Genomic DNA, 25,496 nt, shown 5'->3' on the forward strand with positions numbered 1-25,496 from the left:
GGACAGTGACACTCTCCAGGGAAACACTTTGGTCAGGTGAAACAGATACGATCCTGAGCAAAGGGCAGGAGCAGCTCTGTGCACACCCAGCCCTGGGAACAGCCCCATGGCAGAGCTGCACAGGGATCTTCTCAGCTGGGGCTCCAGGTGCTGTGCTCCCCTGGGCACAGAGTGTCCTCTGTCACTGCACAGGGCTGGGCTCTCCCCACTGGTGGTGTAGGTCAGGAGTGAGCCTTGTGCCCAGAGCCAGCCCTGATACACTGCACAGCCCTGATGCACTGCACAGCCCTGATGTACCTGCACAGCCCTGATACACTGCACAGCCCTGATGTACCTGCACAGCCCTGATGTACCTGAACAAGCCCTGATGCACCTGAACCAGCCCTGATGTACCTGCACAGCCCTGATGTACCTGAACCAGTCCTGATGTACCTGAACCAGCCCTGATGTACCTGCACAGCCCTGATTTCCCTGAACCAGCCCTGATGCACCAGAACCAGCCCTGATGCACCTGCACAGCCCTGATGTACCTGAACCAGCTCTGATGTACCTGAACCAGCCCTGATGCACTGCACAGCCCTGATACACTGCACAGCCCTGATGTACCTGAACCAGCCCTGATGCACTGCACAGCCCTGATACACTGCACAGCCCTGATGTACCTGCATAGCCCTGAGGCACTGCACAGCCCTGATGTACCTGTACAGCCCTGATGCACCAGAACCAGCCCTGATACACTGCACAGCCCTGATGCACCTGCACAGCCCTGCTGCACCAGAACCAGCCCTGATGCACCTGCACAGCCCTGATGTACCTGAACCCGTCCTGATGTACCTGAACCAGCCCTGATGCACCTGCACAGCCCTGATGTACCTGCACATCCCTGATGCACCTGCACATTTGCCCTTCCAGGCCATGTGCACCTGGCAGCAGCCAGTGAGCAGCCAAGGCAACGCCATCAATGCCACACCAAGCTCTTTTTAGGGGGCACCACCACTTGCTGGGCACCATGAGACTTCCATGGCATGGTGAAATTGCCTCTGCATCACTGTAAATCTCCCCTGGTTTGCTGTAATACCCCAGGGCTGCAGGGTCTCACACCCCAACTCCACCCATACACCCTCCCTGATGAAAAACAGGGATGCCCAAACACAGTGCTCTCCCTCCTGCTACCTGGGAAAGTAACATGGCACAGTTTTACTGTGCTGGGAGTTCACAGGGGATGTGTTTGCCTGCTCTAACACCATTCTTTGGTTTCAGTATTGTCATTTTCCTCAGCACACGTTAGAGTTAACACTAGTCATTACAGCTGCTTCCAGAGCCTACAGCCTCTGTCAGGGCTCTCTGTGGTGCCATTGATGGGAACATGAATCTCAGCACCAAAGTGATGTGCTGACTTCAGAGCACTCCAAAAATAAACAGTAAATTATTGCAGTCAATATTGACTGCCCATTGTGCCTTCACAAGCTTAGGAAGTCCTTTGTGGGCTGATTACTGGGATTGCACACTTTTAATGGATAATTCATAGCTCTTGTAATGTAACCCATCAATACATTACATCCTGAGGGAGTCTTTAATCAGCAGATTTGCCCCTGCAGATTAACTCTGAGTGCTGTAAAAATGCTTACAGTATTTGCAATATCAAACAGACACTTAAAACAGGCAACAAGGGTCATTTCAATTAAAAATCAAGCCCTTGGGCAGCTTCACTTGTTTTTTAAAGAAATTTGTAACTGGTACTTTAAAAATTTATCCATACATGTACCAATCTTCTCATATGTGCCAGAGTGGCTAATTGCTCTGCCACTCTGTCCTCTTCAGCTGCACGGGCCTGCTCTATTCATTTCTTCACTTCCATACGTGTGAGCAGGTGGCTCAGCCACCTTTACAGTGTTGCATCTGGCCATTTGTCACGGCGAGGGAAAACTTGGGCTCTCAATATCAGAGATCAGCAAGCTTCGTTTATTGACTAGAGCATCAGACTTTTATACAGTAAGATAATAAGCTAATGCATATTCTGTAACCTAAGCAATCTATTGGTTATTCTGTAATTGTCAGCTCCACCTTATGTTTACATTCTTTAAGGATGACATTCTCTTTTTCTCATGCTTTGATTAACCACCGTATCTATGCTCAAGGATACAGTGGCCTTGCTACATCCATAGCTTCAAATTAGTTGAGTTCGGTATTTTCCAAGCTCTTCAGCCACCTGGAGCGTCTACGTGACTTTTGTCAAGTAACTATTCCTCTACATTACAGTATTCATTTTAATAAGTCTTATTCTACATAAATTATTGGGGGTGGGGAAAGGGCTTTGTATCTCTGAGTAACAGCATTATATCCTGTGCCATCATAAAGTAACCATATGGCTCAGAAACAAGCTAGAAAAGAGGCTTCTAATAGGAGCCGCCCGCTTCTCATCCTCAGCACCCCCAACCAGCCCTTGGCCAGACCCAGGCTTATCCCATTTTAAAACTGGATTTTTAGTTCTCTTCAGTCAGCCTTGCTTTCCCTGTCCTACCCCTCCGCAACAATGCAGTCCAGCCTCAGTGCCCACATTGCCACCACCATCCCTTTTTACCCAGACCTGGTGTGCAGCCAGCACAGCCCTTTTGCTCCATCATGATGAAAAATTTCCCATCTTTGTTCCACTTCATATGCAACCTATTTTTCTTAATCTCATTCTGACACAAGCATGGAGTGGAGAATCTCTGTATCCCCTATTTGGTAGTGGCCACCAGCCAGTGTCTGTATCCTGTTGGATGTGCACAGTTTGGCAGGGCAGCTTGAAAAGGCTTGATGATGACAGAGATTGCTTTTCTCATGATCCACTTTCTTCTCCAGCCTTGGTTTTTGAGGGTGGTGGGTGTCAGGCTGGGTTTGGCTAGCAGGAGTCACTCCCATGGAAAATGTCAATGTTGAATTGGACAGTCTCCTAAAGGGCCAACACTAAGTGTTTTTTAATGGATAATATTAGCTAACTTCACTCTTGTAAAGGGAAAAAAGCTGTTGAAGATAAAACTATTTACAAAGGAGAAGCTGAAGCAAGGTTTTGTGCTTGAAGAATATTACAAATATCCAGAGCTTAGTTAGGCTAGAAACTTAATTTGATGATTTCCCCACCACAAACCGTGGGTGTTACAGATTTTGGGTTGTTGGGCAAGAGCAAGCTATTTGCAGTGCAGGAAAAAATAGATGCAATGAAACAGGATCTTTGTCAAAAACTTGTGCTCTCAATGTCACCAGTGATATGTGAGCAAAATCTAGTTTAGAACCATCCTGATAAAAAAATAACTATATCCAAGAAAAAAAGTCAAATGGAAATAGTTGGTACTCACACTCAAGGACTTTAATAATTGTTTAAATAATAAATATCAGGAGAAACCTCTTTAGACAGTTTATGACCTGTTAACTGTGACCAAAAATATAAAAAACAAAGTCATGCCCTAGATATACCTTTCCAATTTTGCAACCATAGCACAATAAAAATCCAGTAATATTCATAGCTAGGCTTACCTTAAAATAATTCTCAAAATCCCTGCAATGTGCTTTTCCTCAGAAATGTCATCATTCACTGAAAAGTTCATTAGATAGCCCTGTGCAGTGAGTGGCGTCATCTAGAAAGTTAATTTGCAAGAATCTGTCTTTGACTGTGCCAGCCTTGCAGCCTAGGCTGTGATTGGGATACTATGGGATACTAACTTTTTTTTTTTTTTTTTTTTTTTGTTACATTTTTCCTCTTTTCCTGCCATTCTGTAAAGAATCCAAAACTGATGCACTGTTATTGATTTTAAGGTCCAGTGCCACACGTTTCCGCTGGAGCCAGTGCTACTACACAGCCCAGGATGAGTGGGCCCTGGACAACATCTACATTGGCCAGCAGTGCCCCAACATGTGCAGCGGGCATGGCTGGTGTGACCACGGGGTTTGCAGGTATGAGGCGTTTGTCAGACCCTCCTAACAATGCTCTCCTGATACTTCAGGCACCCTACTATTTTCCATATTTTGCTTTTCTTGGCCGTTGTTCTTATTTTTGTATTAAAAATTAAAGAACAAAAGCACTATGCGGGGTTGACCATTCAAGCAGCATCGGCAGCCAGTTGCTCCCCACAGCCTGTCCAAGAACCTGTAGCCTTGGCAGATCCAAGCACTGGAAGAGCTTTCAGTGGCACAGGGCTGCCCTGCTGCAGGTGTCCTGGTGGCCACTCCAGCCCTTTGCACAAGAGCCCCAGCTCAGGGCCAGAGCTGCTTTGCTGAGTCAGAAGGATGCCAGGGACCAGCTCAGCTCTGCTTGGTAGCCACTGTCAGAATGGGTGCTACACCAAGGACACAGACTGCTACTCCCTGCCAGCTTCAGATTTTCTGGAGACCACAGGGCTTTGGGGTTTTTTAATAAAAAAATGTTCCAATTTTCCATTTTCCAGTTATTCTGATTTGTTTCCACAATACAAAAGCACAATTCCAGAATGATTTTTGTTTTCAATTATGGTTGTCCACATTGAATTTTCTAAGGTCAGTGTACTTACCTTAACTAATTGCCAGTATCAAATAAAGTCCTTAAAACTTGTTATGTTTACACTTCCCTCCAGGTGTGATTCAGGGTTTCGAGGTACTGAATGTCAGCCTGAAAATCCCCTTTCTTCAACCATCATGTCTGATTTTGAGAACCCAGACACCCTGAAGACAGAGTGGCAGGAAATTATTGGGGGAGAGGTCGTCAAGCCCGAGGAAGGCTGTGGGGTCATCTCATCTGGCTCCTCACTCTACTTCAACAAGGTGCTACAGAGGGCTGGGGCGCTGACAAAGGCACACACTGCATGTTCCTGTGGAGCATAATGTGGCTGTGAGGCAAAGAAAAGGGAGATGGCAGAAAGCTGCACGTGATATTAGAAGTGTGTTAAACAGCCCAGCTGTGCTCTGCAGGTAGAGAACAAAGCAATCAAAAGACATAGGGAAAGTCACATGCACTATGTAGTCAAGAAATAGCAGCTGTAATGAAAGGTAGTAAATTGCCAGGGTGCTGGAAGTGTGTATATTCACAATGTCTTACTTGTACATTTTCTTTTTTAAGATTCAGTTCGCAGCATCCAGCAGCTCCCATTTGTTTCTTCTGTACTGTCCTGGGTAAGAGATGGGGAAAGTTTGGCTTTCAGGGGCTCAAGCAGCTTAATTTGAGGTCACAGGAACAAAACTATTGAAAAAAACCTTTTTTCAGGCTTTTAGAAAATGGTTAACCTGAAGGAGAATATTCTTTTGTATAACTTGGATACTTTGCAGACAAAAAAATAATAGAACAGGAAAGACATATAGGGAATTATGCTAATTAGTAGCAATTATAGCTAAATAAAAAGAGATCTTTATGACCAAACGTAAGATTATGCATTGTAATCACTGATTTATTTTTGTATTGTTGCTCCTCAGGTCTATTACTAAGGTTTGTTTTGTTCTTAATTGAAAGGAAGAGTGTAAACACAGCTATGTGCTTCTCCTTTAAAGGTTTGATCAAACTGCCACTGCTGTCATGAGAGCCAGATTAGTCCCAGAAGAATAACCCAATATGCAACGCTGTGCAATTGTGTGTTGTTTACCTCATTACAAAAATCTAACCCATGAAATAATTTTCAGCACTCCTACATAGTCTCACATCCAGCTCCCCTGGAAATAGAGCTCTGCACTGAAAATTTCGTAATAGGCCAATCAGTATAACTAGCTAATTGTGATAATTGGAGTTTCATACATAATTGTCTTCCCTGTTAGATGTTTTTCCTTCTGGCTTGGTTCCTTATGCCAAGTTTCTCAAAAGTAGTTTGCTAAATTAGAATTAACCTGCTATGATCTTTCTTCTGATTCCTGCTAAGGAGGAGTGAAAAACTCATTTAGAAATTCTTGGCTTCTTTCTATTGATCTCTAGGGGTTATGTTATCACTCATTTCTTGAGTAGTAGCAGTCTGTGTGCTGTCAACAGAAGGTGGTTTATTTAATTTCTGTTTAGATCTTTCTCAAACTGTCTAGGGGCCATACTGAAGATAAAAACAAATTATTTTTATAGTTGCCAAACAGTTCTGTATTGTTTTAGGGAGCTCATATTCACATTTCTTTTCATTTGCTCAAACAGCCACTTTTTATTTGAATGTCTAATGTTTGCTGCCATAATCAATTACTGCTGCCAGAATTAATGTTGGCTTTGTTCTGACAACCCTCTAGCTTTTGTTTTACAACTCATTTTAATCAGTTGTAGGGGTGTTCACAATTCAGAACTCTTTCAATTAGCAAATCCCTGGGGCTTTATGTCACTCATGCCCTCTCTCAATTTATCTGGTTCTCTGATTGCCACTTTGGCAGGCACACCTGCTGTGGGGTGTAGATATGGAAAGCCCACCTGGAACAGTTTTAGGGCCAGAGCTTGGCCCACTGCAGGTCAGTATGCTGGGTGCCCCAGCCAGCCAGAACACACCAGTTCATGGGACAGCAAGGGTGTTTGCATCCTTAGTACCCATTTCTGGCTCCATTTGGTGGTGACAGTTTCAAATTCCAGTGTCTCCAATGAGGCTGTGAAAGCAAACCACCCAGAGATTATGTGTCACCTTGGCCAGCACTACCCACCTGGGGCTGCGCCCAGAAGCTCAGGGCTGCATCCAAGGCTGAGTTCTTCTCACTCTCATGGCACCATCCAGGAGGGAATTCCTGTCTCAGCTGGGAATGAGCAACCAAATAAACCAAACCAAGAACAATTCCAGACTAAATCAGTATGGTTGTATCTGTATGAGCTTTTTGAGAGTCAAAGGATTCTTCACAGGTCTTGCTGTCTTGTCATCAGTGGTACAAGCCAACAAAACTTCAGACCCCCATGAATTCAGGAATTCCAGCAGTCAGTCTCACAGTGCAAGGTGCCCTATTTGGTAGGGCCCACAAATGAGCTTAGCATCCAGGCTGTTGTACCAGCCAAGCAAAGACAGAGAAAGAAAGCAGTAAACATTTATCTCTGCTGGGTTTACCCTCATCTGTGTAGAACAAAGAAGGAGGTGGTGAATGGAACAGGATTTAAATTCATCTGTTGCCTTATTAAAAAAAACACAGATAATATTTTATATCTTAACTCCTAAATCCTGATACCTGTGTCCAGCTAAATGATGTCACTTGCTTATCTCAAGTTTATTTGGAAATTTGTCATAGGGATCCCAAATGTACAAGTGAGAGAGAAAAATAGAAGCATTATGACACAGGTGTCATAACTTAACCTTGGTTTTCCTTTTTTAAACCTTTTTATGCTTGGAGATGGACAGAAACACACTTTTTAAAGGGAATTATAAAGAGTAGGCAGGATGACAGTCCTGGTCCATTTTTGGGGGTGGTGCCAGGTTGCAGCTGCTTTAACAAATGCAGAAATATGATCCCTGCATCCTCTCTCCATCTGTACACAAATGGCTTTGCCCTACCTATAAAAGCTGTGGCAGCATGATCCTGTGCTGGGGCAGGGCTGTGCCAGATGCAGGGCATGCAGGTCACCTCTCTGGGGACACTGCTCTCATCCTGTGTCCTGCCTTCTCACAGGCAGCTTCATATTCCATACCAGCATCTTGTAGGTTTGGTGATGTGGAAGTCCACAAGTTCAGCCTCAAGCCCCAGGGCACAAAGGGAAGAGGATTATGGGATAATTTCAGTTACAATAAAAGGCTCTTAAAGCTTTTTTTCCTATGAACATGCTCTGTCTTCTGAAGACACACAGAGTGACCACATTGACCTCCTAAATTCAAAAGCATACTTGGAAAAGCTGTTCACTCAGTTTTACAAGGCTCCTTGTTTCTCTCAGCTGTGCCTAGGTAAACTTGAAACTAAATCCACGGGTTTTAGTTGAGGCACTCCTGATTTACAATGCGTATTAGGAAAAGAATATAGTTTTGTGTAGGAACAAATTTTATTCAGCTGAAGCATGAAGAGAAAATGCCACTCCCTGGTTCTTGTGTAGGATATGAGCAAGGTATTATAGGAGCCAATTTCAGGTGATTGGGTAACCTTGTACAGTGCAAGATTTGACCAGGGAAATAAGACTAGAGAAATGGCCTTTTTTACTGCTCCATGCATTATCCATAGAAAGTTGAATATTTAAAAATTTAGCCTGGGTTGATTCAGGATACCAGTACCTGTTCTTTGTCCTCTGAAGTCAGGTGGGACCATGGGGGAATGAGCTTAAATTCTTGTGTGGAAATTGTGTTGTGAAGTTGCATTGTGTATTGAAATCAAATGATAAAGTTATTGTGGGATCAAATCAGGGTGACATAAAGGACGGCCAGGTAGAATAATTGAAAGACCAAAAAAGCCAAGTTGATACAGAAGTCAATGTCCTCCATGTTGTGTAATTTTGTGTGTAATATTCATCCGTGATGGACTTTAAATATGCCTATTCATTGTGAAGGTGCCATAATTAAAATTATTATTGTCCCTCTGTTCTTTGTATTGTAGGCTGGAAAAAGACAGCTGGTAAGCAGGGATTTGGACACAACATGGGTGGATTTTGTACAGTTTTACATCCAGATTGGAGGAGAGACTTCTTCATGCAATAAACCTGATAGCAGAGAAGAAGGTGTGCTGCTGCAGTACAGCAATAATGGCGGGATCAATTGGCAGCTACTAGCAGAAATGTATTTCTCTGACTTCAGCAAACCCAGGTATAATTTTGATCTAAATTAAGTAATCCATATCTGCATCAGCTTTTAAAAATATATATTTCTCTACTTATGAAAACATGAATCATAATTCAAATTTATAATGCTTAGAAGTCATCATTATATAGAAACTTTTCCTGACTGGCACATTAAACTCCTGTCACTGGGAATGAAAAATGTTATGAAAGTGGGCCTTACAATCTTAAGTAAAATATAAAATTTCCTATCACTTTCTATGGTGAAACATGACTAAAATGCTAATATCTGCAAAACATTAGCAAGCAAATACAGAACTTGCTGCAAAGAGGTGTAGAAATCTTCCATTTCCTCTGACTCTGATTACAGATCTAATGAACATGTATTAATGTCATATGAAGCAAAAGCTCCTTTAAATAAATATTTAAGGAGGAGAAGAAATCATGTTCAGCCATTCAAACTTGGTGTCAGATACCTTGTCAGTGAAAATTTAAATTGTATTTGTCTACATGGGTGTTAACATGATTTCTATTACCTGTAGTCCATGTCTTTCAGTATAAAAAGATCTGTATAGGAGGCCTGAAATATTTTACCCAAAGAAAACTGCTACATAATCTATTGCATTGTAACAGAAGGATGCTTTTGTCTACAAATAGGACCAATCATCAGAAGAGAATGAGAAATTAATTTTGCGAGCATATATCACTATTACTTCCTGGCATCAGAACATGGATCAGCTGAACAGTTTAATTCAAAGCTAGAGAGCTCAAATCAGTTCCTTATTGTGTTTGGCAATATGGTAATAGAGCAGAAAAAACACACATTGTCTTAAAGAGTTTACAAGAAGAACAAAGAAGGCTTCTTGATATGCAGTGCATAAATAGGGATCTAGATATATGGAAAAATAGAATAATAGCATCCTAGAATCCTTAAAGTTGGAAAAGGCCTCCAAGATAATGAAATCCAACCTTTGACCCAACATCACCATATCAACTAAATTACAGCACTAAGTGCCATATCCAGGGTTTTTTTTGACAGTTCCAGGGATGGTGACTCCTCCAGCTCCCTGGGCAGCCCAAGGAGCCCCAATGCCTGACTACCTTTTCAGTGGAGAAATTCTGCCTGTTGTCCAACCTGAATCTCCTCTGGTAGAGTTTGAGGCAATGCACTCACATCCCTGGTTGCCTGGGAGAAGAGGCTGATTCCCCCATCTTACTACAACCTCCTTTCAGGTAGTTGTAGAGAGCAACGAGGTCTCTGCTGAGCAACCTTTCCTCCAGATTAAACAACCCAAACTTCCTCAGCTGCACCTGATATGAGTTACTCTCTTAGACCCTTCCCCAGCTTTGCTGCCCTTCTCTGGACATGCAAATTACCCAGGACTTGTACACATCAGATAGATGCTGACTTTCCTGTCTCTTTTCCCTGTTGAGTGATACATTTCTCTACAAACTGTGCTCTCTGAAGTTCTGCTCGATTTGTGTTCCTCAGGTTTGTGTATCTGGAGCTGCCAGCTGCAGCCAAGACCCCCTGCACCAGGTTTCGCTGGTGGCAGCCGGTGTTCTCAGGGGAGGGGTACGACCAGTGGGCCATCGACGACATCATCATCTTGTCAGAGAAGCAGAAGCACATCATTCCTGTCGTTAACCCCACCTTGCCACAGGTAATAAGCAAGCGCCAGCTGTGGGCATCCCCAGGAAACAGGAACTATCCTGTTAGGAGACTTGTTTGAATGTAGCTCTCTTTGAAAATGCTGGGTCTATTTAAAGAGACAGCTGCAGTGCTTGCAGCTGCATCTCTGTGTGGGAATAACCTGAGTCTTTGCACAAAATCATCAGACTCCTAAGCTTTGTGTCAGAGGATGTAATGATGTACCTCTGCAAAAAGTCAAGGCTGAAGTTTTGGCAATTAATTTTTTTTTTTTTGAAAACTACAGAAAATAAAAATTGCAAAATTTGGAAGTTCATCATTTTGGGAATTATTCTGAAGTCACAGCACAAGGGGATAATACCTTTGGCTTTCCTTTTCATTTGTAACAGAACTTTTATGAAAAGCCAGCATTTGATTACCCTATGAACCAGATGAGTGTATGGTTGATGCTGGCCAACGAAGGGATGACCAAAAATGAAAGTTTCTGCTCTGCGACCCCCTCTGCCATGCTGTTCGGTAAATCGGATGGAGACCGGTTTGCAGTGACTCGAGATTTAACCCTGAAGCCTGGATATGTCCTGCAGTTCAAGGTATTCCTTAAACATAAATCTGTGCAAGAATATCAGTAAAACTGCCCTTAGCCAATATTTGCAAGTTGCCACTGGGACCACAGCTCAAACGAAGGTGATAAACTAGACAATTGTGTAAAAAGACGTGAAAAGCACGAGTATGAACCCATACAGAATAAAATGCCATCCTGGTTTCTAGAAGAATAGCCAAAACCTTGGTGCTTGAAAGCATTTTTTACTCCTCTGGAGAAGTTTTAAAGGTTTTTGTTCTTCAGCACATTTCAGAAGTGGGTTGAAGTACTTGTCATTATATTCAAGTCAGTACTAGGAAATGCAACTGCACTGTCAAGCCCAAAAGGATTTACCCCGTCTGGGGCTCTGTGTGTACAAAAGCTCCAATGTGGTTTGGGTTCATTTTTTGTATTTTAAACTATTTAAGGACTTACAAGCTGCTCTGTACTCCAGTGTGTGTTTTTCATATAATTTACTTTTATTGTGTCAATGAATATAGGCTCCAATTAGCATTTTCTTCTTTAAAAAGCTTACAAAAAATTTCAGTGGTCTGACAATACATCAGAATATGGGCTCCAAAGAAAGTGTATTTGCTTTGACAAGCTGTTGTTTCTGAACCCTAATCAAAATTTTATTGAGTTTATAATGAAATCCCATTGGTGAATTCTGGAAGTTGGTTGCAATGCAATTTTAATGAGCTCCCCACAAATACATGGTCCTTACATAATTGGTGGATACAGACACTGAATAATTTACAAGTGGAATTATTAAAAAGATCAGATGTTTACAGGCAGCTTTTCAAATATAATTCCCACAGTTCTATAAATAGGAAAGTTTGTTAGAAATACTGGGGTTTGTAAAATAATCTAATTTCAACTAAAAGATATGCTAATAAGATGCCTATACATACTGAGGGATTTCAGTACAATTTTCTTCTGAGTATTGCATGTAGTTTTATACTTTAAAATGTTTAAAACCTAAGGATATGTCAATACATAAATACCATTTAGCCTGGAAAAGATGCTATTTGCCTCTTCACCACCTTCACTACCTTCAGTAACTAAGTGTCCATTCTCTAGGTTTGATGATCAACAGCAATTAAGAAATTGTCTGGGTTTAAAAAAAATCAATACTTAAAAAATGTTTCATACACCTTCCATCACTGAAGCACTTGACAATGTAACATAACTATACAAAACATAAGAATGTGACACAGAACAGTGAGTTCTTCTTTATAAAGTCTATTATTTAAGTACTGAATTTATACTTTTTTGGAAAGCTTTTCAGCCTGCACATAAATGTGTTAGTCCTATTTGCATGCTTTCATGAGTGTGTGAAATTTCCATTTTAAATAGCAGACTGGAATAATTTTGCATTGATAAACTCAAAGACAGTAATTTGTTAGAATTATTTCATTTTAGATGAATGATTTTGTTTTACATTTTGCCTTCTACAACTCAAGTAGAATTTCTGCAATAAACTAAGGAAAACTAATATTTTTCTGATAGCTTGAAGAATGAAATTGAAACTTCAAATCAGCAGTTGATTTTGGTCTTGGCTGCATTCTCATTTCACATTTTAATATGCATTTTTTCTTCTTAATCCAAATGTTACTTTGTTCTGGGGGCCCAAATTGCAGTGCCAGCTCCCAGACATCATTCCAGCAACGCAGTGACAAGGCTGTGGTTAGGGCTAGCCTGGGAGTCAGGCTGATCCTCTGGGCACAGTGTGCTGCAGACGGGATGGATCCCAGAGATACAGCTCTTTCCACTCCTGGGCATGCAGGTGCCTGCACAGAGTTTGCTGTTTGGGGCTTGCTATGCACAGGGACCCTTGGAAAGTTCTTTGCACCTCTTTGTGTGCTGAACTCAGCAACCTTAATGAAGGAATAGTGGGAATTTTTACCATTTAAGAAATGTCTTATTTCCATGTAGGAAGCAGCCTCCAAGCATCAGTCCCTGTCTGCCAGCAGGGTTCAGAGCCAGTGCTCAGAGCATTAAACCTCCCAGCACAAAAATTCAAAGGTGGTTTGCAACCAATAAACACTAATAATGAGCAGTTTCTTCATGTCATCTCTGTTAGGAAAATTAATCCACAAGCACCAGAGGTTTATGTCCAGAAAGGAGAGAGAGGAGTCCTTTTACTTTATTCAAATAAAGGGAGAGGCCATGGGGCATTCCCCTGGGATCTCTCAAATTTTTGGAGGATGCAGCCTCCCTTTTTATCCTAATTTCCCAGATACATTTCCCTCTCTCTTTCCCCTTTGGCTGAGGTACTGGAGAGGTACAGACTTCCAGATACACCTGATACCAAAGATTTCCCTCTAATCTATAACCCTCCCTTTTAATTTTTAATTCTTATGGAATTTAGGTTTTTTCTCTTCCCCATTGTTTCTTTCATCTTTCAGTGTCTAATTTCATTTATCAGCAGACCCAGAGTTTATTTGTAAAAGCAAATATCTTTTTCCCATTCATCAATCAGTGGAATCCTTCCCATTGTTTCTTTTATCTCCCAGTGCCAGTTTTATCCACCAGCAGACCCACAGCTTGTTTGTAAAGACAAACCTGCTATTTCTCTCATCTCTGACTCTCTGCTTCTTTGCAGCTGAACATTGGCTGCACCAACCAGTACAGCAGCTCTGCCCCCGTGCTGCTGCAGTACTCGCACGACGCTGGGCTCTTCTGGTCGCTGGTGAAGGAGGGCTGCTACCCCGCCTCCCCCGGCACCAAGGGCTGCGAGGGCAGCTCCCGGGAGCTCAGCGAGCCCTCTGTGTACCACACCGGAGACTTTGAGGACTGGACAAGAGTCACCATTGTTATCCCCAGGTCGCTCGCAGCCAGGTACGGTGCATTGTGAACCAGTGATGCCAGTGGGGCTGATTCATTAATCACTAGCTGATTTAGCTGCTTCTGGAATGGTACATTAGGAAAAAGTTGCAAAGCTGTGTTGTATTGCACTAAATAGTTTGTTTAGTTGCTGTTTTGCACTGGGTTATTAGAGATTTGCACAGAGTAGTCTTTATATTGCACTGAATAATTTATGTTATATATCACATGGTTTTTTATTCCCTCACTCCTATCACACGGTTTCTCCCTCACTCACCCCTGTCCCCAGTACCCTCTGGTGATCTATTGCCTGGTCAGTCCCTCCCCTCATCCCTCCCTACTGGTATCCCATTGGCCATGGGCCTCCTCCGCCCCCCATTCCCCAGGTATAAACCTCTCTAGCCGTGACCCATGAGGCCTCTTCCCACACGGGTTTTTCCATCTGGTGGTTCTCAAGTCAATAAACAGAGGACATTGGTCCCCACGTGGAGAAGAGCACTTCTGGTTTTTTGCTTTGGTCCCTGTGAGATCGTGTGGGCTGAGGGTCCACAGCCAGCCAGGTTGGACATGAACAGCCCGTCCAGACACGATCTTACAGGTGGCTCCTGGAGCTCAGCGAGCCCTCTGTGTACCACACCAGGGACTTTGAGGGCTGGACAAGAGTTACCATTGTTATCCCCAGGTCACTCGCAGCCAGGTACGGTGTGTTGTGAACCAGTGATGCCAGTGGGACACAGGGATTAGCTGATTTAGCTGCTTCTGGAATGGTACATTAGGAAAAAGTTGCAAAGCTGTGAATAAAAGCAGTGTTAAAATATGGCAGAGCTGGGGGAAATATACTATGCTGCCCCAAGCAGTGAGAATTTTCCATTTTAAAGGCCTCAAATTGGTCTATAATAAATAATTAAATTAAAAAGCAGCGAGGAACCCAGCACTTTTAATTTGACACCAATTCCTTCCTTGTCTTTATCCATGTCAGCTAGGTCAGAGGCACCAGCAAGAGAGTAATAAGTCACATGAATTAAATAAGCCATTTGAACAGGATTAATTTTAGTTACCACTGGGCAAAGAAACCTTAGCAAGGTATTTGAGCTGATGCATAATGTGCTGTGTCACTGAAGGCAGCCGGGACAGCCAGAGGCAAAGGAGGGAAGAATGGTAGTTGTGCTCATCTGCAAGCACAACCTCAGCCTCAGATTAATAAAAGTGAGAAAACATCAGATGGTGGAAGACACAAATAAGCCTTGAAATCAGGATTTGGGTGAAGTTCTTCACTCCCCTTACTCTCTATCTTACTCCATCAGTAAAACATCCCAATCTGATTTGTTGGATACACCAAGCACTGCCAGCACAACCACCCCACCGGGCCCCTGGCCATGTCCTCCTGCCTCTAGCCCTTTAGCAGCTTCTCTAGTGCTGTCTCTGGGTTTCTGACTCATCTTCCTCCCTCATTGTGAATCCCATTTGAGTGTGTGGCATATTTTGTAGCCGGGGAGCCAGTGCCTCTGCTGCAAGGACTTGAAATAGCAGTGTGTACCATAACAAGTTTGTCTTTTCTTCAGTAATTAGCCAATAAAAGCAGGTGCCAAGTTGCACAGATCTGACACCAGCTGATTTGATTTACCCAAAACAAGCAGGGCAGAATCAATAGCAGCAATCTGTTTGGCATTATGTGCAGTAATGTGATCAGGAATAAGAAGCTCATGCTAATACATTAAAAATGTAAGTATTGTGACCGCAATGAATGTCTTGGCATGTTGAGACCTGAGTTTGTTGCGGGCCACTTAGGAAATCATGGTTCATGGGTTAACCAGAGAGCATCCCATTTCATTATTTGCTACTAAGCATGAGCGTGATGATCACCCACCTACCAAATCCCACTGCACAGCAAAAAAGAAAAAGCAATAGGTTTATTGGTTTTTAGGCAGAGTAGCAAGGAAGATATTAGTTAATCCATTATATTGGCAAGGAGATTTTAAGTCTGTTCCCCTCTCTGGAGCTCCTGTAAAATGATCGGCATCATAAAAGTTAAAGACTGGAAATTAATAACCAAAATCTTTTTTCTTCAACAAATTTCCTATGCAGTGAGTCAGAGTTGTGGGTAGAGTAGGATCTTCTGACAAAGTTTATTAAGGAAGCCCTCCCACTGAGTCATGAGGTCAAGAAAGAATCCCACTGCTTTCTAAACTCCTTCTCAGAGGGGAGCCTGGGTGCAGTTGGATCCAATCTTAGCCCTAGACTTTGTCAGTGGTTTATGTGTAAAGGATTATACAGGTGTAACTAAACCTTTACACAAGGTTGTCCTTCAGGATTAAGGGTGGCAAACTAGATACATTTATATAAACATGTTTATTTTTGATTTATTATGGTAACAATTAGACAAGAAGATCTTAATCAGAATTATTTACTAAGCAGTATTGGAGCCACAGCAACTATTATAATATAGCACTCTATGAAGCAACATTAAAGCAATTGTATCAAAGCAATTGTATTAAAGCTAGCAAAAATTATTATTTAGTAGAGATTGATCCTACTCACCCATACAATGACTGTGGGCAAATTTCTTGCTCAGCCTCAAAGATTAATCTTTAGGGGCATCCCCACTCAATGGACGAATCTGCAGCCACTCCAAGAAAGGGTATGTGCCTTTGAAAACCCTGCCATTAAAATCTGGGACTAGATTTTTAGAGTATGAACTGATGGACTGTCAATCATGTGTCTCTGGGCCAGCTATATCAGCTGAGCAGCCTTAGACAAGTTCTTAGTGATATTGTTTGTTCCTTCATCCATGTTTTACCAGGTCTACCACATCTCCATCTCACTGTCAGGATGTTTAACTTTGGGATTGATGAGTCAGACTGGTTACTTCTGTTTAGAAAGTGGCGTTTTTTCTTGTATCCAAATAACTTTAAAGGTTTTCTACTCAAAAGTGCACAATCCCATAATAAACTCTGCATCACTGCCATCACTGAGTTCTTTTCAAAAATACTCTAAGAAATGAAGTTCAGGGGTTTTGATATGTAATTAGCACTTCAGGTTGGACTGAGTAGTAAAAAGCACCTTCAAGGTCATGTTAATCATTCACTGTTGCTGATAAAACCATATATTTGTTCTTTGCTTCACACTGATGGATATGGGCCAGAGAAACAAAGGGAGTCAAAATGCAGCCAAAAAGTCTGAAAGAAATATTCTTAAGCAATGTTGCATGACAGAAATCCAAGCATCCTATTTGCAAATGGCTAATTTGGGAAAAGGTCCTTTTAATCTTAAGGAAGAAGTAGTAGCTATTGAAGCCAGGAGTAGCAATAGAAGCAAGGGTGGGTAGGATGGTCGGGACAGATGGAGACGAGAGATCTCTGAAGCCAGGTCTTGGAACTTGGGTGCAGGGCCCTGCTTGGAGCTGCCAGCCTCAGCTCAGAGCAGGCCCCAAAGAGGAGCTCCAAAGAGGAGCTTGAAAGAGAGAGAGAGAGTGAGAGAGAGCAAGAGGAAAAGAGAGAGGACAAAAGAGTAAAAGAGGACAAAGTTCTCGTTACTATAAATCTTCTGTGCTGAATATTCTAATTTTCGCTAGATGATTTAGTACAAGATACAAATCCTATAGCATTTACATACAGCCTATAAGAATCATTACATTACTATACTGTGTTACATTTTAAACCCTAAAAACTTCTCCTTGGGCCCCTTCTGCTTAGCTAGTAGGGTCTGCTCTGCCCCTTGGACCTGTCTGCAAGCAGAGGGTATTGTCGTATCAAAAGGGGATTACCTTCAGCCAGCCATACTATTGTTTTCGAGTTGTTCAGTAACTGAAATGAAGTTCAGGGATTTTGATATGTAATTAGTCAGGTTGGACTGAGTAGTAAAAAGCATCTTCAAGGTCACATTAATCATTCACTGTTGTTGATAAAACCATGTATTTGTTCTTGGCTTCGCACTGATGGATATGGGCCAGAGAAAGGCTTGGTATCTCAAAGCTTGCTTTCATTTCAATCTCGCTTATAGTTTCCATATTCTCAAAATCTTTTGCCAGGCAATCATATTTATAAGGCTTTCCTGTTTCATCTTCCCCAACGTTTTTTCTCTGCAGCAAGACCCGATTCCGCTGGATCCAGGAGAGCAGCTCCCACAAGAGCGTGCCTCCCTTCGGCCTGGATGGCGTCTACATCTCAGAGCCCTGCCCCAGCTACTGCAGCGGCCACGGCGACTGCGTCTCGGGGGTCTGCTTCTGCGACCTGGGCTACACAGGTAACACAGCCCTCCTCAGGGGGGGCTACACTCAGCACTGGCTGAGTTAAACCTGTAAACCTGACAGCTTGCTTTTCCTCTCCGGTATTCTGGAAAAATATATATGATGACATATATTGCATGGGCTGCCAAGAGGAATCTTTCTTGTTTTGTTAAATTAAATTCGGCACAGGCAAAGCAGAGCAGCTGAAGGCAGCGGACACCGTTGATGTTTCTGGCAAGCACAATCTTTGAATTTCACCATCTGTATGAATGGGAAGGGACTAGCAATAAAAGAGAAAACAAAATAAAATATTATAAACTGAAAAGTCTGCTTAAAAGCCTTTGGATCATCTTCAAAAGAATTGTTGCCATTTTTGAGTCCCCTGGCCATCAGATGGCATGGGACCAGGAGGGAACATATGTTCTGACAGGCCCTTCTGTGGAAAATTCTGCTCATTTGTGGTTTTGGGGGCTTTTATGCTGAAATAGGAAAAAAACCCAAAATGCAAACCCTGTGGAAAAAAAAGATTGACACAACCGGTTGCACACTGCAGTCTTTTCAACCCTTAACCAACAAAGCAATAGGCTAACATCTTTTGTTCAATTTGTTTAAAATTAAATAGAAGGATAATGTTTTTCTGTTTGCAAAAAATGCCTTATCAACGTAAAGCTTGGCTGTTTTTCACCTAGTGAAATAAGCCATCTTAGAGTTTAGAGGAAGAGGGCTTATTCTTCCTACAGAAATTTGTAAAGCGGGTTTAAAAAGGTACAATCCAGTCATCAGGGCATTTTCCTAGAAAAGCCTGGTGCTTTGTCACAGATAGATGCAACAGAACTGTGTGCCAGTGCACTGTATCTGACCCTTACTCTGTCCAACACCGTTTCAGCAAAGCATCTCCCTCTTTTTCTGTTTTCTCTTGAAGCATCACATGGAACCTGTGTGTCCAATGTGCCTAATCACAGTGAGATGTTCGACAGGTTTGAGAGGAAGCTAAGCCCTCTCTGGTACAAGATAACAGGAGGTCAGGTTGGGACAGGCTGTGGTGTGCTCAGCGATGGAAAATCTCTGTACTTCAATGGACCTGGCAAAAGAGAGGCGAGGACTGTTCCCCTGGACACCACAAATATCAGGTCAGTGCTCAGTGCTGCTTCTCAAAATTACCTGTGTATTCATGTTCTCTGTTCTGCCCAGCTGCAAGTGTGGATATGAGAAGGTGGGAAATGTGTTTTTATGGTAGTCATAACCTTTACAAGAACTCTGAAAGATAGAAAAAATACTTTTTTGTTCATTCTGGTGTACTACTTCCTTTTTTTGAAAGATAATGCTTAGGTCAGAGACATTGGCATAGCAGCTTAAAATAAAATATTAACTCACTATCTTTCTGAGAAGATAGTTTGCATTGTATCCTAAGGCAGAAGAAAGGGTCTTGAGAATGCACAAAACCTAAGACCCTGCCCATAGCTGGGGAGAAAAGCTCCTTTTCCTCTGACTGTGTTGAATTGCAGGCATGAGGATGGCATAGCAAGGAGCTGTTGTTCCCTTGCCAGATGTTGTGAATTACTCCACTTGTCAGAAGTGCAAAGGAATGGAATGTGAATTGTTTCTGTGTAGCCAAGAGGCTAACAAGCCTTCACCTCTCGCCCTGCTGCTACTGAATCCTGCTACATTGGTAGCAATTATCCTCTTCTCTCAAATTGCCTAGCTGATTAATGTAATTAGGATGAACAAAGGGCTGTTAATTCTAACCACTATTTAGCTTGGAGTTTGCTGCAGCTTTGTCCAGTCTCATGAGAGATTAGGCACCTGAAACCTTGAGCACTCTACAATTTTGGCAGTTAGCTTAATAACAGATATTTCTCCTAACAAATACTGCTCTGAGAGTAATAATGCCATGATTTGCTCCATAATTGAATTTGTGGGATCACTCAGCAAAGACTGGCCAGAGGTCACTGTGATCACTCCAGCTCAGGCAAGCAGGGCTGTGTAGTGTGGGGGCTGCTGGTTTGGGGGCTCCCTGGTACTGCACAGCACTGCAGCAGCCACCTTTCTTCTGTCCCCTGCATGTCTGAGAAATACATGTCAAAGTTATATAATTATGTAAATTAGTTACTAATTAAACCAATTAATTGTTTGACAAATATGCTTTGTACAAGTACATGTTTGCCCTGGAACTCTGGGAAGATGTGAGCACTTATTCCACTGTCGTCAAATCCTGTGCTGTTCATCCTGGGAAGCAATATAATGGAAGTAGTTTGGACTACTTCCTCAAGAAGTCTATATTCAAAACTCTGTTTTTGAGTTATTCCTTTTTCATGAAGAAATCTTTTTTAAAGCCAAGTATTCCCTTTAGTTTTACAGTTACTTTGAAACCACTTTTAATGTCAGATATTCATATTTATAGCTTTCCATTTTTGCAAAGTTTGAACCATTTTAAAAGGCAAAAGACATTTTAAAATTCTGAGCAATGCTCTTTCTTGATGTTTTTAATATACCACTGCTTCTGTTCTGCGCAAGAATATGGTTATTGTGTGTCTTAAATCTGTCCCAAAAACATAAATGGCCAGAGAAACACTTGGTAAGAGCAACTACAATCTCTCTTCTTACCATGTACTCACATTGTGACCTACTCTCCTGCTGGAACTGATTGTTATGCCAAATAAATCAGCTATTTTTTTTGTAAGCATCACAGTGAGCAGCTTAATTCCCTTGAACGATTCAAGCTGGAAGCCACATCCCTGGGCTGTTTGCTAGACAGAAAGTAGTGGTCATCTCAAACACAAATGAGACTAACATGGATTTTTAGCTTTCTTCAGTGTGTGCTCAAAGGTAGTACCCACCTGATGCTGCTTGACCAGAACATGGACGTTTTAGGCTACAGCAATTACCCCAGGCTGCTTTTGTGTTCAGAGGAGAGAATAGCTGCTTCAAAAGGGCAACACAACTCATCCTTAAAGAGCAGCTAGCAGTTTGTCTTCTGCAAACACCTGTTTATTTCTTTCTTTCATTAACTGTAAGCCAGCCTGTGTTGGTCATGTATAACTTAGACATTCAGCTACAGACACCTTGCTCTGAACAGATGCATCCCACTTAAATGTTTGAGGCCATCTGTAACATTAACTCTGTCTTTTTTTCTAGAAGCAAAGGTACATGAAGTTTGTGAGAGTGTGAAGGGTTAACTGAAAGGCCTATACACTAAAAAGAAAATAATTCCTCAGCCTAGACATTTTTTGTCATTATTGGAGCTAAAATTAATGTCACTTGAAAGGGGAGATTAAAGGGAAATACTTTTCCCATTTTGGTATTTTTGCATTCAGTAATGCCATGCATAGAATTCAGTTATCTTATTAGGGATCATCTTAGCCCCTGCACAGTTATCTTTTATTTTTGCAAGGGTTTTTTGATTGGGGGTTTTGGTGGCTGAGTAAACAGCAGGAAAACATGTCTTGAAAGACATACTGTTAGATATGTGGATTGAGGGTTGTGAATAGGAGGGCTGAAACTCCTGCAGTAGATTTTTAAGCTGCTTATTTTTAAGGTTAATAGTGTTTTCCTAGACCATTTAGGATCTTGTTTTGTTAAATCATGCATGGAAGAGCCTGATAGAAAAATTGACAAATATTACAGGACACTAAATTTTTATTTTCATTCTGAATTCCTGCAGATCTACCTATGCATGTTCCATATTATCAGTTACTGCTTTTTGAATATGAAGTGTAAATTTTATTTAAGGAATACATAGATATTTTTTTCTTTTTTTCTTTTTTTTTTTTTTTTAAGTACAAAGGCCCTTTTCCCTTTCACCCTTCTCTCCCCAGCACAGCATGGTCCATGGGGTTGAGATTTGCCAGCCTGAGGTGTGTGGTGCTGCTCAGGAGAGCAGCCCAACAGGGCACTGCCACACCTGGTGTCACACTAAAAGCATTTCAAACTAAAGCTTGTACTTAGGAGCCAATGACCATAAAAAACTACTCAAATATTAGTATATACAATAAGTGGTCTTGTAATCTTAGCTTTGTTTGTCCCATTGCCTCCTTATTCCTTCATATGATTGACTACACCTTTTTTTCCCAGATATTGGGAGAATGTCACATAGCACTAAGAGAGCTGTAAATGTCAAAGTTCATTTCACCCAGACCTTTTTTTTTTTTGCCCTACACTTCAGAAACCCTCTGGAGTCTCTCCATTCCTTTCCTCTTGCATGGCCCAACACACCAAAGGCACAATTTCACTGCAGTATTCCCACCCTTCTGACTGACAGTGTGATACATGGATGCATTGTGGTTGCTGATGAGCTGCTGCCTCTCATTTTGATGGCCTGTCCCTTATGACACCCTTAACTACTGTTCAGTGGGAGCATTTGCACATGGTGCCTACCTGGCATCTAGATAAAAACCATGGAATATCCATATATTTTTTCCAAGTGCTGACATCTGGCTTGTTAGTTGATTTGGCTCCCATCTGCTTTACAGACTCAATTGCTAATGATTGTGCAACCATCTCAGGGAGCTGTTCTGGGTCAGACACTTAGAGATCAGATGGGCTGATTCACCCTTCTGCAGAAAGGGTTTTTTGCTCTTCGGTTTTGCTTTTTAATGATCTTCTCCTTTGGCAAGAATAAAAGAATTTGTCACAGGACTGTAAATCTATTCACCTCTGATGCTTCTGTCTAGAGTTTTACTGCCTGAATACTGTCTCCAACAACAGAGCTGCAGCAAACAAATAGAACTTACCTGGCTAAATGGTGTGGTACTGTGAGCCTGACTGTCTAGAGCTGTCTGTGGGGTTGTCTTAGCAATGAGATTGATGAGGATATTCTGCCTTGTCCTAGACCCTATGGATATACAAAACATCTCAGACAATAGACACAGATTTTCATAACAGAACTGGAATACAGCTGGATTTAGAATCTGGATTTAGAGGAGGATTATGATATTGTGTATGTAACAGTGGGTGAGGGAAATTGGAGCTCTATCTGCATTTTACTGGCTCTGGCTGTAGTGATGCAGCTTGTCTGTGGTTTTACCATAATTACTGCAAATTAGGACAAAATTCCCTAAAGCAATAAGAGTTATCCTTTTGGAGAATTATTTGAGTGGCAAAAATGCACCTCAAAATCTATGTTTTAAATAAGGACTTTATCTATGTCAATAGAATTAATGAGGCCTGATTTTCTACCATCCTAATTTAAAACTTGGCCAGGAAGCAAGGAGGAGAATGGCATCGCCACCTTTCAGCATGCAAAATCCCATTGTGGGGTTGAGTCCCGTTGCTCTGCTCTGCTCAGGTGCTGTTTTTGGTGTGCAATGGAGGCAACCTGTGAAGAATGTGTAGATTAGGGGGTGATGGCGTTCTGAGTCATCTCAATGCTCTTTACCTTAGTTATGATCTAGTAAAATTCAGATGAATGCCTGAGACATGCAGTGAAATGTGGGGAGTGAGCAGCAGGACATTGAAATTAATTGTTGTTATATAGCACAATAGTGTGTATCTAGGAGAAAATGTAAACTACTCTAAAACCACAGAATCACAATAATAACCACAAGCTCAGCAGGGATACTATGGCATTACTGCAGATTGGGGAAAAAAAACCAAAACATAACAATATTTTGGAGCACAAGGATGGAATAGTACTTAATTCAAATATTGCTAAACAGGGATGTTCCAGACTAATCCAGAGTTCTGTCAACAAAACCAGCAATCCTGTCTGAAGGAGTTTTGTGGCATTAGAAGGGTTGCAGAAAGTAGTTTTGGGAAAAATTGAAGACATGGAAATATGTTCATGCAGAGACTCAGATGCAATGGTTGCCATGGTTTAAAGTAGAAAGGAATAAGAGAAGGTAGGGAAGTGATAAAAGCACTGAGTACAGGGCAGGTTGCAAGAAAAGCAGCTCAGGAACATTTTTCTTCACCATTTCATGGTGTGAAAACAAGAGAATATTCAATGAAACCATAATGTATATGTTCAAAATCAAAGGGTTTGCTTCACAAAATGTTCAGTGAGCTCACTACACTGAAAACTGTTTACATCAAGAATTTAAGGATCTAAAAAGGATTGGTGATTAAGGAGGATATCATAATTTTATTACAACTCTAATGCTGAGTTTTAAAGCTTCACCCAATTTCTGGTTACAATAGGCCAAGGTAAGATCTGATGTAAGGAACAGCTTTGCCTGCTATGGAGATTTTGCAACTTTTGTGGGAGATGGAACTGCTAACTTCTCACACTCACTCAGAAACACATTTATTAGGCACAAGATTAATAAACCACATCACCTTGTTCTGTCTTGGGTCTTTCAGTATTTACCATGACCATGTTTGGTTTCTCTGGGAATATTGCTTTATCAATAAGCTTGGAATAGGGATCTAACTGAAAATGCCATTAGCTAAGAGGTGCAAATTATCCTGACTGATCTTGTGCTATCAGAAGATGATTACATTTCTTTTTTATCCTGTGTTTTTTTAAAAGGCTAGTTCAATTTTATGTACAACTTGGAAGCAAGAGTGTTGGTAACTCCTGCAACAGACCAAGAGCCAGGAATGAAGGTAAAGCCCCTTTTCTTTATTATAAGCCTTTTATATTTTGCATCTTCTGCAGTGGTTTTGCCTTTTGCTGCCTTTACAAAATCAAGAAAAATTTTTTTTAACATAAATCAATTACCTCCTCAGTTTTCATAAATGTTGAAGAAAGTTATTTACTTTTGATGGACTTTTCTAGTTATAATTAGTTACACCAAACCTACTGGTGATCCATCTGTAGGAGTAACTGTGGGAGCTGTGATGGTCTAAGAAAGACAACATTTCCAAAGCAAGGTGTAATAGCTTGTGTTAAACTATTTGATAGTGTTGGAAAACAGGTAAATTTACAAGTCCACAGGACTTTTCATAAGGTCTGAAACAAAAGGAATGAAATTCAAGTTCAGGATAAAGTGGGCAAAATCCATTTCTGATCTGAAGAAGAATTGTGTACCCGAGAACTTGTTCATATTCTCAACTACACCAGTGGGTCTAACAAAAAATTGCCTTCCAAAACAAGCTTATGCATGATTTACCCAAAACACAAGATCATAAAGTTGCAGCTGAAAATTTATTTAGTCTGAATAAATTCATCTCTCCCAGATGTCTCCTCTCTTATTTGATCCACATGCTTAAAGTTACTGTGGTGGAGGACTGATACTTGTGTTTGGGAAGGATCAACATTCTGGGAGCAGATTGTGTTCTAGTTGCATGAAGTCAGACCACTGACATGAGAGATGAGAAAATTTAATTTTCCTCGCAGTAAAAAGTATTTAACATCAGTGGATTGTTTCCTGATATTTGGCATTTACATTGACTCACTCACTGAGGAAAGCTGTCATCTTGCAGCACAGATTACTCAAGAGTTTGTTTCTCCACTCATTTGCACCAATATAAGACATTAAAAAAAATGTTATCTTTGAACATATATCAATATAAAAGAGTTTTAAGAGAAGAAATATACACAGGTGCTTCTTTCTTGTATTACCCCTTTTGATGAGCTCTGCTGGGCTTATTTTGTGTCCTATTATTTGCTATACTGTGTCCATTATACAAAGACTAT

The 25,496-nt window shown here is 41.5% G+C and overlaps 1 protein-coding gene across 1 annotated transcript in view; it reads left to right on the top strand.

Moving 5' to 3' along the window:
- RELN (reelin) overlaps positions 1-25,496 on the top strand; it is a 240,218-nt gene that overhangs the window by 156,696 nt on the left and 58,026 nt on the right. The window contains exons 23-31 of the mRNA XM_005423559.1: positions 3,796-3,933; positions 4,590-4,776; positions 8,461-8,666; positions 10,131-10,302; positions 10,679-10,879; positions 13,475-13,710; positions 17,780-17,937; positions 18,843-19,050; positions 24,387-24,463. Coding sequence (XP_005423616.1) covers positions 3,796-3,933; positions 4,590-4,776; positions 8,461-8,666; positions 10,131-10,302; positions 10,679-10,879; positions 13,475-13,710; positions 17,780-17,937; positions 18,843-19,050; positions 24,387-24,463 — 1,583 coding nt within the window. The remainder of the gene's footprint in view (positions 1-3,795; positions 3,934-4,589; positions 4,777-8,460; positions 8,667-10,130; positions 10,303-10,678; positions 10,880-13,474; positions 13,711-17,779; positions 17,938-18,842; positions 19,051-24,386; positions 24,464-25,496) is intronic.

This window comes from Geospiza fortis, unplaced genomic scaffold (genome assembly GCF_000277835.1).
Source record: "Geospiza fortis unplaced genomic scaffold, GeoFor_1.0 scaffold424, whole genome shotgun sequence".
In the NCBI taxonomy this organism is placed as follows: Eukaryota; Metazoa; Chordata; class Aves; order Passeriformes; family Thraupidae; genus Geospiza; species Geospiza fortis.